At 51.4% G+C, this 15363-nt stretch overlaps 1 protein-coding gene across 2 annotated transcripts in view; it reads left to right on the top strand.

Annotated features, from left to right (window-relative positions):
- LOC119096730 (hemocyte protein-glutamine gamma-glutamyltransferase) overlaps positions 1–15363 on the top strand; it is a gene marked incomplete at its 3' end in the record, with an annotated part of 35339 nt that overhangs the window by 12950 nt on the left and 7026 nt on the right. For both annotated transcript variants that reach the window (XM_037219641.1, XM_037219642.1), the window contains 7 exon segments: positions 77–286; positions 2007–2134; positions 2501–2639; positions 10334–10560; positions 11025–11202; positions 12126–12241; positions 12867–13005. In XM_037219641.1, the coding sequence (XP_037075536.1) occupies positions 77–286; positions 2007–2134; positions 2501–2639; positions 10334–10560; positions 11025–11202; positions 12126–12241; positions 12867–13005 (1137 nt within the window).

The following is a 15363-nucleotide window of genomic DNA, read 5'->3' as shown; positions in this document are numbered from 1 at the left end:
CTCACCCCTCCCCAGTCGGTGATCCCTAGGTGCCGCTCGGGGCAAGCTCTAACCTGACCTCTGCCTTCTTCCGCAGCCGGCAGCTCCCAGCTGCCGCACGTGGAGCGGGTGGAGTTCTACGCGCCGCAGAACGCGCGCGAGCACCACACCCTGCGCTATGAGGTGGTGCAGGACCGGTACCGGGCCGATCCCGTGCTGCGGCGCGGTCAGCCCTTCTACATGGCCATTCGACTGGGGCGCCCGCTCGACTTTGCCCGCGAGCGCATGTACGTCGTGCTCAAGTATGGTGAGTACCGGGCGCCACGCGAGACGTCGGAGTACCAGCGGGGATGATGCAGTCGGCAGTACCGAGTGGGTTTGGGTGCAGTCGGCAGTACCGAGCGGGTTTGGGTGCAGTCGGCAGTACCGAGCGGGGATGGCACGGTCGGCAGTACCGAGCGGGTTTGAGTGCAGTCGGGGGTACCGAGCGGAGATGGTGCAGTCGACAGTACCGAGAGGGTTTGAGTGCGGCCGGCAGTACCGAGCGGGGTTGGTGCAGTCGGCAGTACCGAGCGGGTATGAGTGCAGTCGGCAGTAATGAGCGGGGATGGTGCAGTCGGTAGTACCGAGCGGGTTTGAGTGCAGTCGGCAGTACCGAGCGGGGTTGAGCACGGTTGTGATGCCGGTGTTGGGGTCTGAAGTGAAGAGTACGAACGAGCGAGCTTCGAAGTAAATCTAACAGCAATGTTCTGATGCATGCACATATTGCCAGTAGCACGGGAAGTGTTAACTTCTGTGGCCATAGCGGTTCAGGTAAAAACAGGACCCTGGACACAAGTTTTCATGCGATTCGTTAAAGCACTCGCTGCAGGCGCGCGTCAAGCCGGGCGTCCTGCGGTGCAGTAATGCCGTACCAAGTCTATCGCCGTGAATCGCGCCGCCTGACCTTCTGAGACCACCTCGGCCGACGCTGGGTGCACGCCGGCAGGCCCGCGGCGGCATAATCAGCGGTCTGTGTAATTGACCGGACAGTGCACGAGTTCACCTGCACAGCCCTTCCAAGGTCACGATAAGCGTAATGGGTCATTAAGCCGGACGGCCAGATGCCTGAAGAGATACGGTAGCATGGTTGAACGGAATTGGCCGCCTGACTCAGGTCCAACCGCGGACGGCGGCTCCGAATGTTCCACCCCAGGGTGACGGCAGCTGTCACCAGCGCTGGGCGTCACTGGTGCCATGCCAAGACCACCCACTGTCAGCGGCACTCTCACAGACACTATCGCAATCACGTGCGGCGTCAAGTCTAGTACAACCATCCATCAATGTATCCATCAACCATCAATATTAACGCCAATATCAGTATCAATAGCAACATTAGCACCAACATCATCGTCAGGGTCGCCGGTATCGGTATCAAAATATGCAGTTGGACTACCCCCAGTGTTATTATTTGAGGAGAAAACTTCGCTAGTGCATGCACGTCGGCCTTAACTTCCAGAAAGATCTTGATGCTAAAAGTTAGGAACCTTTCAGTAGCAACAATAAAGTCTGACTTATCACCATCGTCAGCTGCATAATCATGGCTTACGCTTCCCGCACGTCTCAGCTGGGGTCCGCGCTGCTGCGGCAGCCCCGCTGGCGGCTGTCGCTTCAGGAGGTCCACGATCGGTGGTGGCGCTGGCTGGCGGGTGTCGCTTCAGTAGGCCCGCGACCGATGGTGACGCTGACTGACGGCTGTCGCTTCAGTAGGCCCATGGCTGGTGGTCACGCTGGCTGACGGCTGGTGGTGACGCTGGCTGATGATTGGTGGTGACGCTGGCCCACGGCCGATGATGACGCTGGCTCACGGCTGGTGGTAACACTGGCTGATGGCTGGTGGCGACGCTGGCTGCTGATGGCTGAAAGTGACGCTGATTGAGACTCCTGGTGACGCTGGCTGACGGCTGGTGGTGGCGCTGGCTGATGACTGGTGGTGACGCTGGCTCACGGCCGATGATGACGCTGGCTCAAGGCTGTTGTGTTGGCAGGACCGCGGCCGGTGGTGACGCTGGGCACCAAGGTGTACCTGCCCGTCGGAAAGAAGGAGTTTACCAAGGAGAAGCAGCATTGGGACTGTCGCGTGCACGGGGACGATGGCGCCACCGTGGTCCTGCAGGTACAGCTAACGGGCCGGGACACCTCATAACCAGTATGCCCGTGGTTGACTCATTGTTTTAAATTCAATCACGATCAACTTCGACCTTCATTCTGGCATATCGCGGTAGTTTAAGTTAGGCGAGATTTGTGTTTAAGATGGTGTCTCAGGACGTGGAACTGTCTGGCCTGTTCCTCCACATTGGATTTTCTGACTGCTTGCAACTTTCAAAATGTAATTGATTTCTCCGTGTTATTATCCACGACGTTGAACCAAAAATGAGCTACATAGACCACTGAACTAGCCGAACCATGTATGACGAATCATCATTTTGTTAGAGTTGCAGAGTAACAAATCTTGACACCAGACGCGTTCTTTGACCGGCAGATCCAGATCCCTTTCGACTGCCTGGTCGGTGACTGGAGCTTCAGCATCCAGACGATCGGGGCCGAGAGCGTCGGGCGCCGTCGGGCCGAGTACAAGTGCCGAGAGAATGTCTACATCCTCTTCAACCCCTGGTGTCCCGGTCAGTGCCCTCCTCAACACACGGTGTTGTGCTGCTGCCGTATAGTGTCCCGCCCAAGATGGCCGATGCCGACCCGAATACCGATGCCGGCCCGAATTATTGGTGAAGTGTAGAAGGATGTCTGCAGCTAGTGCTGAGAGTCGGACCTTCCAAATGTTAATTTCCAGTTTTCGATGCATCTGGCCGAAGAGATCTGGGGTCGAGTAATGATAGCGCTGTGACACTGTATTACTTTTTAAAAACTTACTCAGCTACCACTATTTCAGCATGTAAATTAAGCCTTTTTATCACGTTAACGATAACTCTGTCGGGAGCGGTGTGATAAGACCTTAGGATTTAGGCAAGTGATGTCATCAGGGATTCCACGTGCACTCAACCCAATTCTCCCATGAAATCTACCCTACCAATGATTTAATTTCATCTGTGTGAGGGCGTAGTCAGGATGGAGGAAAGGGATGCGGTATTAAACAAACTAAAGGTTTTATGCGCAGGAGCATATATTTGTTGGTAGGTTTAAGTTGGCACAATACATGAGTGGCCTTGGGGACATCGCAAAGTGTTAGATTGCAAATTGCGCGATAATGGTGCCAGAAATATCATTTTGTGGGGTACCTCTATCATCAAGTGTTCAAAATTGAATTGGACACCGAAAACATTAAAAAAGGACATAAGTTATCATACACAAAGTCAAAACGCAAACCATAACTATGCACAGGTTTAGGTTCCAGTGACGTGTGCAGTGTCTGACATAGGGTGATCCACTCCCAAGCACGTGTCCCTGTTTCCGCCCCTTGACATTGGGATGTTTGCAAACGCAAAATGGGATGCATTTAGTGTTCAAACAAAGCAAGGAAACACGACGGCACTTTTGCTTAATGAGGGGATTGAACGCACTTAGAATGTTAGTGTTACAGAAGATGGCAAGGATATCCTTCTCAAAGAAGTTCTCAAGCTGTTTATGACGCATGTGTGAATTTGTTGCAGAAATATCGGACTGAGCGTACTTTGCTTATTCGATTTTGGGCTCATCAACGTAGTTTTAAAGCTGCGCATGAGAGTATATTCGGGGGAGCTTGAGCTTGTCGACCTTCAGTGTATTTTGCGGTGGCTTAAAGGTTATGTTGTGCACATGCAGCCATTGTTTATTTCATTGGAAGCAAAAGGTGGCAGACTGTTGCGCTTCACAGTGCAGAACCACTGCAGGATACAGCATGAGACTGACTCCTAAATAAAAACTGCATAAAACGTCAAACATGAAGCACAGACGTAGCATCGCCACAACAATAGCACAATGGTGTCCTCACCAGCTCGCTTGCACATTATTCGACGCCACAGAGCTTGCGGCCATTTGGTGGCCGCAGCAGATTTGAAATCAAATTCTCGACGGGTGACTGCTGGCGGCGCGTTTCAACCGACCAGGCCTCGGTCTGGTCCTGCCCAGCCACCGAGGTCTGGCGCAAGTCAGGGTCTGCTGTGGTCGTCTCCTGTCACCGAGTGACTGCTGTGGTCGTCTCCTGTCACCGAGTGACTGCTGTGGTCGTCTCCTGTCACCAAGTGACTGCTGTGGTCGTCTCCTGTCACCGAGTGACTGCTGTGGTCGTCTCCTGTCACCGAGTGACTGCTGTGGTCGTCTCCTGTCACCGAGTGACTGCTGTGGTCGTCTCCTGTCACCAAGTGACTGCTGTGGTCGTCTCCTGTCACCAAGTGACTGCTGTGGTCGTCTCCTGTCCCCGACTGGGCGTGGCCCGGTGACATGTGATGCATGTTTTTTGGCCACGAGATCGCTCTCGTGGTTCTTTCACATTCGTTGCGTCAGTAAACAGCCTCATAAGACAATGCGCTTGATGATGGCCGAACCTTGCATGCCTACAACCGATGCGACGTGATACCCAGGCCTTGTTTCTACAAGTCCGCGATGCACCGCGATATCCTGAGGCTCAGCAGCACTCGGTTGCCAAAGCATGATGGAGGATAGCCAGCAGCAAACTCCACTCCCGGATCCCAGATACACACGGGTAGTTTTACCGGGATTTTTCGGTGTTCGTCCCCTGGGTGTCCTGAAACGACAGCTGCATGTATCAGGGTCATTTGACTCTGATTCGGGCCTTGTTTGTTTAACAAATTGGCGGCCGACAGGCAAGGAAGCTCGTCTGTCCGTGCACCCTGGTCGAGGCGTTATTTCTCAGAAATGGACAGCTGAGAAGCGATCTGTTGTTGAGACATGTCGTGGCACGGTCGTGGTGCTGCTTTGTCTTAGACTTAAGGTCACAGGGAACGTGGTTTCGCGAGGCGCTTAATCTTCTGAAGCACTCAGACATTGGTTCTCAGAGCATTCGTCTCAGTTTGCTTGCTCCGGCAGCTCAGTGTCAGCCCTCATTGCTCAGTAGGCTGGAGCGCCTGTTCTCCAAAGCATCCACCCTGGACGCTGAGGGTTCGAGTCGCTTCAGGCGCGCGCTATTTGCTTCTGACTGGGATGGCCTGTGAGCGATGGCAGCTGCCGCTGTAAAGGTTATGTGACGTCGGGGACAGGACGGGCGTGCCGAGTATTGCCGCGCGTTAAGCTTTCCCCATCAAATTCCACCGTTGACTCGGAATTTCACGATCGGTAGATAGGTAATCGGTTTTCACTGGAGGGGCAGAACTCCCGCAACAAGCACTGCTTGACGTGGGTGCTGATGCCTGAAACCCACCCAACCAAAAAGACTTGTACTAAATCCCTTAAAAAACTGTCCCCACTTATCTTTTTCTCTTCAGGCTGTTAGTCTCATTCCCAAAAAATCACGTTGTGTGACTGGAAGCAGAGGTAAAATCAAATTCCAAGCACATACTGTAAAAACAAGCTTGGAAACACATAAAATCATAAAAGATATATCGTAAGCTTAAATGACTTCCTGTAGCAATCCTTGTATGAACATGACTCAATTCACATTTTGGATACACGATACAAGTGAATACTGGACGACAGGTGCAATTATCACTTCTTTGTTCAGGAGTCCTTACGATTTTGTTCTGAATTGGCGGGAGGCTTTGGAACTTGACACCTACGGCATGGGTAATTACCCGGGTATCTGTTGTTGCAGATTTCTATGGACAATTTGCTATGGACGATTACGTACATGCCAAAAGGTTCTGAGTTCGGAAGCTCTTCAGAGCTACACAGCGTATGATAAGAAAAATGACCGAGGCCGACATGGTCTGACCTAACTGCACAGTGATACAGAATTGTGTCGAAGTTTGAAGCTTGAGCCTTTTTTCAAATTTCATAAGCGTTAAAGATAACACTGGGCAGCATACTCCCCAAACAGAAGATTGATCTGAGTCGCTTTTGGTCAGTGACCTACTCGTACCTTTAAGATGTCCATGGAAGTGTCTGTTTCGGTTCCTGTTCTCAAATATCCAAGTGGACATTAGGAACTTGCCCATAGAGCGAGCTCTAATAAAAAAGCAAATTACCTTTGAGCTCGGTCTGACTTTCCTTTCTGGCCCAAGGTCAAAACAATTTGTCGTAATCCTGAATTCAACGATATACCTGCCTATGAGGTTGTCTCAGAGATGTATGGCATCACCTAACACTCTGTTGTCGCGTCAGATGGAGCAATGCCCTATAAATAGCCCACGCTGTCAACTATTGCCCGACTTTAATCTGCCATAGGTCAGCCACCTTACAAGGTACATCGAATTTTATTAAACTAAAAGTTATCTTATTAAACTAGCTGCAGCTAAGCAAAGCCTGGCGCAAATATATGGCACCTTTCGAAAGTATTCTTGAAAAACCTTCGTGGGTCAAACTGACCACGAGCTGAAAGCCTGTTAAACGTCGTTGGGCTTTTTCCATTGCCTTGGAGCTGTATAAGATGTCTGAAATGTCTCAGCTTGCACACCAAACCTGACAGGCAAGCCCAGGGCTTTCGGTACAGCACAATGCACCAGTTTGTTCAGAGCTTCTTCTTAACATATCGTGGCATTGTGTTCACTGCTTATAACATATGCCATACATTCATAATAGTGCATACTCTACATTTTATATAGAAAAATCACCCACACAGCCTATCTGAACTAAGGAATGCATTTTTTCACTTTATTTATCTACTGTCCTTATCTCCATCTCCCTCTCTCACTCTTCATTCCATCCATTGATTCGTCTCCCAAGTATCACATGTGAATGGCCAACGGAAGCATAACGTACCTATAACGTACCCGTGTACCTATGCTATGGATGAGTTATCTCCCGTTATCGACGCTTCATTCGTCCCAAACCGGCGAAGCGTTGGCTTCTTAGTTATTCTACAATCAGCTGGCTGCCGTGACCTTGCCGTGACCTTGCCGCCCGCCCAGGGTCGCCAGGCGTCGTTACCAGGTCGTTAGTAGATCCCAGCCCGCCTCCACGGCAGGAGAACGCCCGTGAACCAGCGAACAAGCACGGACGTAAACAGCGCAGCGCCGTTAAGGCCCACCGCTGAGTCGGACACAAAGCAACTTCACCCTCGCCTCCCGGAAGACGTCTGTGTATTTAACCGGGGACTGTGAAAGTGAAAACAGTCGGCACTCGGCAAAGTGGCTAGCTGGTGGGCCGTTTATATTTTGAAACGCAAACTTTGCTTTCCGTAATTCAGTCATTTCACGTCGAAGGCGTCGACAGATTTTCGGTGATCCTGGTTTAGTGCAGTACTACATTGCTTCCCTTTTGCATGGCGTCGTCTTGCATAGTTCCTTATGCAGTTGGTCGCCAGTGTTGCTGTCTGAACGATATACTTTCGCTTTCTCCCCGTGATGTCATCTATCTACGACCAAACGCCTTGGCGGTCAACGCAGCCCCCAAACTATTTGCTTCTGTCTCGCCCAGTGGTCAAGACTCACTCCCATTTACCAGCCGCAAGCACGACTGTCTGTCAGGGATCAATGTGACCATATGGACACCGCGCATATTGCTCACTTGAAAGAATGAGTATTTCTGCTTAGAACTGTTTTATGGAAATGCACGTTGCTTTTTGCGTTTCGTAATGCATGGCCCCACCACTGCCATAAAAACAAAGATAATGCTGTGCATGTCCTTCCATTAGTCTGCTGTGACAAGCAAATTTTGTTAATGTGGTGGGCACTTTCAAAGTCTTCAGACCACCGGTATAACTACAAAGTCAAACATTTTTTGTCTACCACTGGCGGACTCATGACCTTAAAGGTGTGGAAAAACACCTCGCTTTATGCAGGACGTTACAGTGCAAATAGTGCCGCTTGCCCATACAGCCCACTTTATGATGACTCTGGAAATACCCTGGGTTGGTGCTGGTTGTGGGATTGTGGGATATGTGTAGTTGGTTCGGTACATGCTTGTTGAAGCGTTAAGATATATACAGCTACAAGCCATAGCAACTGCCGCTCCGCCCTAACCTTCCGGTGCCTGACGCCGCCATTGCGGTTGATGCATTTGCCTGGATGTACCCTCGTTACCTCTTCTTTGGCTTTGCAATTTTGGCGCGCGTAATATCGAGCAATGATTGGGGACGACCTAACGGCCATGATGCCGGCAAACGTAGATCAATATCAGCATTGGAGCCAGCGTTGATTCTTGTAAGCGCTCTCAGGGCGCCTGTTAACCCAGCTACGCTGCGGCTGTTCTGTGATACATTTCGCGAGATAAAAAGCTTTAGAATGGCTTAGGACTTGAGCAACGTTATTAGTTTTCAACAGTAGGAAGTAATTTGCAGATGCATGCTTCTGAAGAGGTCACAATTATTCTGAACATGTCCCCACAAATCACGTCTCTAGCCGCTCATTAGCAATAAGGGGCGTCACAATTTTGCCAGACTGTGCCAAATTTATTTTAAAGAAATTACCCAGCAATGAGCGCTCTAATTTGAGTGATTTGGCGTAAAGACGGGAAAAACCAGGTTGGCCTCACACCCCACCGTATCTCCCTCCCCCTCCCCCTCCCCCACCCCAAACACGCACTGGTTAGGCGCCAAAGCATTGCTTGAAGCTGGTCGCGGAGGACTTTGTCTGGCCCTTGGAGAGCGCACACCGAGCTGGATAATGCACAGCCCGACCCGTTATGTGGCCGACGAGCGCGGCTCAGTCCCCCCCCCCCCCCCCCCGCCACTGGACCAAGTCCAGGTCACGGCTCAGTTCAGCCCCTAACACCAACCGCGTTTGAAGGTCCTCCAAGCTGCTGTCGCACAGCCAGTTTATTAGTCAGATGACAGCCATTAGTTCCTTAACGAGCAGATGAAAGGAAATGACGGTCTGGCGGTCATTCGTCAACACTCGGGGAGCTATAACAAACAGTGTGGTCGCGGCTCAGCTTTGCTTACTTCTTTTCCGTTGTTCAACAAAATGATCCGTCTCGATGACTTTACTTGATGAAATGCTCTCCAGGATGACAAAAAAGGGTCACGGTGTGGGCCATAGGTATTTACCGTAACAGCAAGCATCGACCGCTCTGGGGTTGTTAAAGCCACCTTATATATTGGGGTATACTCATGGGATTGGATGCATCCAATTGGTAATCAATCGCACTGCTCAACGCTACTCAGTTATTGTGAAGTCATATTTTGCCAGGTGATCGATGACGTCACATACCGAGAAAAAGACCTCACAAATCACCAGAATTCTCCGCACCATTTCAGAACTCTTTAGGATCGTTATCAATAACATCCAGCCTTGTAATTTGAGTACACAACTACATGCAGTGTTTTTGCACATCCAAATGCTGCCGTAGCATTAAAGGGACATTCCCTTGTGTAATGTGGAAATTTAGCCGTGCACATCCATGGCTGAGTAGGTGTACACGCCTGATATATGGAGCTCGTTTTTCGAAACTGTCTCCGTGGAGCTAAGGTACTGGTACTGCTCCAACAGCCAGTAGTAAGGAACTGCTCATTTTTTCACATGCCTACAGATTTTGCTCATTGTTCATCTCGTTTTCAAATCGTATTTTGTGTACATGGATTGCAATATTCCTCCACAATAAAAGTATCTTTAACCAGCTCGATTCCAAAGTGGCTTTATTGGTAGCAATGTGGTAGACGCCAGGCGGCACCAGCTTATTTTGATAGAAGACGACAGCCCTGTACCATCTCCACCTCCACTCAATCCACATCCGTGGAGATCACTCTAGCTGGTTGAAGATTAACGCGCAGTATGCTCAAACGATCAATGCACGCGGAAAAAGCTGCAGTGATTCAGTGCGGCAAATTCGAAGCTTCCCAGTCTGCTGACTTTAGTCTGATGAACGAAGGAACGAACGAACATGAAAATCGATGAAGTGATGAAGGTTTCGTGGCAAATGTTTTACGAATACCAAACTCGGCAGCTACAGAAACAGACGGAAGCGGAGAAAACACGAAACACGGGGTCGAAAGCTAGCAAAGGTACCCACCGTTTAGTCCACATCGTATGAACGTTTATTGCCGACTGACGGCATGTCAAGCAACATCACCTGCTCCCCGTAGAAGATGCTATGAAAGATGCCTGTGTTCATGTCAAAAGATGATTGGTGGTCATGTACACAATCAATATCACTTTTAAACACTTACACCAGCTAAGTCCTATTTTAGGCACCTCATATGAACATCGTGCAGCATGAACCTTGGTTTCTGCTTACACAAGTCCTCAACAGGCGTGCCTCAAGACGTCCTCTGCTAGCTCTCAACCGGAGAGCGCGTGCGAGCCGTAACTGGACGAGCGCCGTTCCACAGAGGACGCCTGCTACATGGAGGATGCCGCCGAACGCGACGAGTACGTCACCAGCGACACGGGCAAGATCTTCGTGGGCGCGCATCGTCGCTACCGCGGCCGTCACTGGGTGTTCGGCCAGCACGACAACATGGTGCTGCCGGCCGCGCAGCTGATCCTGGAGCGCTCCGGCCTCAGTCACGCCGAACGCGGCAGCCCGGCCAAGGTCGTGCGCGCCCTCACCGGTACCGTAAGTGAAACGAAAGTACATCTGATGGCCACCACACGGCGCTACCAGTGCAGAATGTAGCGGTTGAGTCCGTACGTGCGTTTGCAGTTGGAAATCAGTATTTTATACGGCCTTGGGCGGGCAACAGGACAGTTTTTATTTTTACGACTTTAATCACAGCTCTTAGGATAAAATCGTGACGGCCTGTCGCCTTAGATCGGCTGCAGGTTTCCTATGACCTGGCTGTCAGCATTCATTGACGTTAAGATATCGAGTATGCTTGCAGCTGCTGAGTCTTGCCTTACCTGCTCCCATCACCAGCCGCTGCTGAAGAAACTCCTATTGAGCTGCTTCCTGTTGTCAATTATTAGCTATCGATGTGCTCGAAGCACCACCAATCATCGCTCAGCACGCCATGGCCGCCTGATTCAGCTCCTCTTCAGAGCGTTCTGCCGACCTCAGCAGCCGCCCGTGACCTGTTCCAGCTGCACTCGGAGAACCACGGCGGCGTGCTGCAGGCGCGCTGGGACGGCCAATACGAGGACGGCGTCTCACCCTGGACCTGGACCGGCAGCGTCAGGATCCTGGAGCAGTATCTGCGCAGCGGCGGACGCACCGTCAAGTACGGCCAGTGCTGGGTCTTCTCCGGCCTGCTAACCACCGGTGAGCGTCCTGCGAACCTCGCTGCTGCTGATGGTGTTGCTCTGGATAGGGGTCATTACTGCTGATGGTCGCACTCTGGATAGGGCCGATTACTGCTGCCGGTCACACTCTGGATAGAGGCGATTACTGCTGGTGAGCCTACTATGGATAGAAAGCAGAAGTATTGCTGACGATGGTGGCCCTCTGGATTGGGATGATTGCCAATGTTGAAGATGGTGATCATCATAATGACATAATGATGATGGTGATGTTAGTCATGATGGTGGCGATTACGCTGGTGATTATTAGGGTTTTAAGGGTACTGGCTTCCGGGAGTTTTCAGGAAGGCCAGTGCCGTGCGCCACGCTGTACACATTGAACTTGTATCTTTATATGAGTTAATGCAGTTATTCATTTGGCGTCTTTCATCCTGTGTTGTTCTTGGGGTGTGAGCCCTGCATAGACAATTCCTGGAGGATCATTTTTACTGGCTGATGTATCACGGCGGTTGAGATGCAAGGATTGTACAGGGAAACGTAGTAAATTTCATGCCAGTCCCCATCGTATTTTTTCTTATTTTCACGTAGTCACGGGATAATTGTCTGCTAGGACAGTCATTTCCAGATATTCACAACACGTGCATTATTAGACTCACTGAGTTGTGTTCATTTGCCGGCTCATATGACGTAAGTGGGGGCCGTTCGATGCATCGCTATTGGCGCCAGCGAGCTATTCGGCAGCCCTGCAGCTCCTCCGCCGCTCTCTCCGGCCATGCCCACTGTGTCCGCATCAGCGAGCTATTCTGTGGCCCCAGAGCTCCTCCGCCGCTCTCTCCGGCCATGCCCACTGTGTCCGCATCAGCGAGCTATTCTGTGGCCCCAGAGCTCCTCCGCCGCTCTCTCCGGCCATGCCCCGGGGAACTGACCACACATGCTGGCCGGCAGTGTGCCGCGCGCTGGGCATCCCATGCCGCAGCGTCACCAACTTCGTCTCGGCTCACGACACGGACGGCACCCTCACCGTTGACAAGTTCTTCGACGCCTTCGGTGACGAGATCGAGGTGAGGGCCAATTACTGGGCGGCTGCGCTCACAGCCAATCCTATTCATGGGTAGGGCGCCGTCTGGCGATGGAAGGCAATCAGTTCGATGGCGTCAGAGGGCGTGGGCGTCGAGGGCAGCTCAGGCTGATACCCGCCGCCATGTGTGCAGGGGATCAGCACTGCAGATTATAGCGAGCGTATTCATGACGTTCGAGACATTATGCACTCCACGCGGCGGGTCTCCGTAAGTATGCGTGGATGTTGTGAATGCACGCCCATTTCGGGGACGAATGTTGCCTTTTTCTTCCTTCAATGCCTGTACCGTTTGTGTACCAAGGTACTCAGTGATCATGCGCCCGCACAAGTACTCCAGTTTCCATGGCGTCCCATGGTCTCTCGTGGTCTATGACTCCAAGCTCCCAGTGTTCCACTCACCAAGGCTGCCGCGAACCCCACTTCCCCGAATCGCGCTCACCCTCGGGTACGGCTGCGACACAAGCCAGTGGCAATAGCGGCGTGGATCCGGGAGCTGGAGGCGGCGGGGGCCACGACGGCCGGCCCGCCTCTGACGAGTTATAACGGTTCGTGTCCTGGCCACGGAGCCCAGCTGCTCCGCCGTGTGATGAGATGCGCGCCGTTCCCAGCACGGTCCCACGGGCGACTCCAACGATTCTCTCTGGAACTTCCACGTCTGGAACGACGCCTGGATGGCGCGGCCCGACTTGCCCCGCGGCTACGGCGGTTGGCAGGCGTGCGACGCCACCCCCCAGCAGGAGAGCGACAGTGAGTCGTTGCCAGCTGAGGTGGGGGGGGGGGGGGGAGAGAGGGGCAGGCAAGCGTTGCTGTTTTACACGCGTTTCAGTTTCTCGGCGGGTGTGCTGGACGCTGGCACTCAGCCATGCTGAATGTAGCAGCTTTTATAAACATCCACCCATCATGATCTCTATCCCTATATTTCCAACCATGATCTGCGAAAAAGATAAACAAGCTCAACTTCTACGGACATTAAATTACTGCGGTACTGTCGATGCTGCGGCACTGTTGACGTACTGCACTGCTGGTGCGGCCGCACGCTCGTTCACTCTCGAGGTGTTTCCTGGGATGCTACACGCACTCCGATTGCTCTTGGCGCCTGCTTCCACAGCAGCGTATAAGTGCAGACACACCTGGTCTCCGGCAAAATGTGCCTGTATCCGGGTATCTCAATATGCCCTATTGTATCCGAGTCGTCACCAAGACAACCTGTCGAGGCCGGCTGCGCCAGCGGCCTTCCTGGATCTCGGTGCCTTTGCACTCAACGAGTCGTGAAATTCGCCTTTTTGTGCTTGCTGACTGACTGCTATTGCTTTTGGAGATGAAAATGATGAAACGTTGTTTCTGAGAAGCGTGCTGTATGATGTAAACAAGAACGGCTGTGTGTGCTCTTTCGCCAAAATTTTAGGCGCTGTAATCACCTCTTTCCTTATTGTTACTTGTCAGACATGTTAAAAGGTTTGTAAAAGAAGGTGGTCCTTATATCATCTATTTGATTCACTCACACGCTGTCTCAAGCAGCAGAGAAAAGCACCTTAAACTGTCGTCACAAGACGTCATATAGTACTATTTCAACAAAGGCGGCGTCACATCCTCTACTAAGTAAGTGTGAAGCGGAGCGGTAAAGCACACGATCTACTTATATGACTGTTGCGATGCGAAATGGCTGTATCAGGGCCACAGCTTCGTCTCCTGCAACAGTAGGTCTGATATATATATATATATATATATACTGTTTGATGGATGTTTTGACAGCACTTAAACAACCCGAATAATTACTTGCCAGGTGCTATACTCAGCAGTGACAATGACAATGACTAGTTCCATTTACCTTTCAGAGGTATTCATTTTTTGCACACCTTTGACCACACCTATGTTTGACCACCATCTATCTTTGACCATCATCACCATGTTAATGACTAGGTAGTGGACACATGAAATATAATAACGTTGCGTAACAATTGTTGCAACTTAGTATGCATCTTGACGCTGTGGTATTCAGCTTGCGTTTTATTTACAATCGTGGTTGTCGGTGATGGATCATTACGATTTTCCCCGGAACGATGATGGTATGTGATCCAACTGTAGCCAGCAGCGAACTAGAGTGATCAGCTCAACATACAATTTGCATAAGAAGGCAATTCTTTTGCTGTGGAACGATTGGCAGAATGACACGCCAGTTCAACATTCCAAGCACGTCCTAACAGGGTGAAGCATGGCACTGGTGACTCCTCTGTTTTCTGGTAGCTAGCCACCCCCGGAACAAAGTCGCTAATGCCTCGTTATCGGCCGCTTCCGTCAAACACACAGATGTCAGCCGTTATCGTCAAATTCGGCCGTTTGCCGATGACTCCTTCCTGGCGAGCTTACTTGGAGGCTGGCGATCTCTTCGAAGAAAAGTTATCCTTTTCAATGATGGCTCATTCGCAGACAAGCTTACTTCGTGACTGACGATCGCTCCCAGACAGTTCATCTGCTGACTGACGACCTCCCCGCCTTTTAGCTCACCTGTTGAATGATGATCGCTCCCAAACAAGTTCATCTGTTGACTGAAAACCTCCACACCTTTAAGCTCCTTTGGGGATAAGTGAAGAGCACTCCCCTCCCATAGATAAGTTCACGTATGCCGAGACATCCATCACAAGTCCATCAGATGACTGATGACCAGCCCCAGACAAGATTCAATGGTGAGAGTGACCCCGCACTACACAGCTCGCCTAATGACCAATGACCCCTCCTTGAACAGTTCGCCTGGTGGCATGTTGATGCCAAGCTGAGCTGTTACCAGATGATTCATCTTCAAATCTTCTCACGTGATAACTGATAACCATCTGATAACTAATAACCATAACCAGCACTCATGGCGACGGAGGATCCGCACAGTTACCCCGGCCCGACAGACAAGTTCATCCAGTGATTGGCAACCATTCTTCAGACAACTTCCCCTGATGGCTGGTGCTCGATGCTTGCCTCCTAGACAGTTCGTCCGGTGGCTGATGCTCGATGCTCGCTTCCCAGACCGTTCGTCCGGTGGCTGATGCTCGATGCTTGCCTCCCAGACAGTTCGCCCGGTGGCTGATGCTCGATGCCCGCCTCCCAGACAGCTTA

This window comes from Pollicipes pollicipes, unplaced genomic scaffold (genome assembly GCF_011947565.3).
Source record: "Pollicipes pollicipes isolate AB1234 unplaced genomic scaffold, Ppol_2.1 Scaffold_4295;HRSCAF=5057_pilon_pilon_pilon, whole genome shotgun sequence".
NCBI classification, from domain to species: Eukaryota; Metazoa; Arthropoda; class Thecostraca; order Pollicipedomorpha; family Pollicipedidae; genus Pollicipes; species Pollicipes pollicipes.
This window is presented reverse-complemented; position numbering and strand designations above follow the sequence as displayed.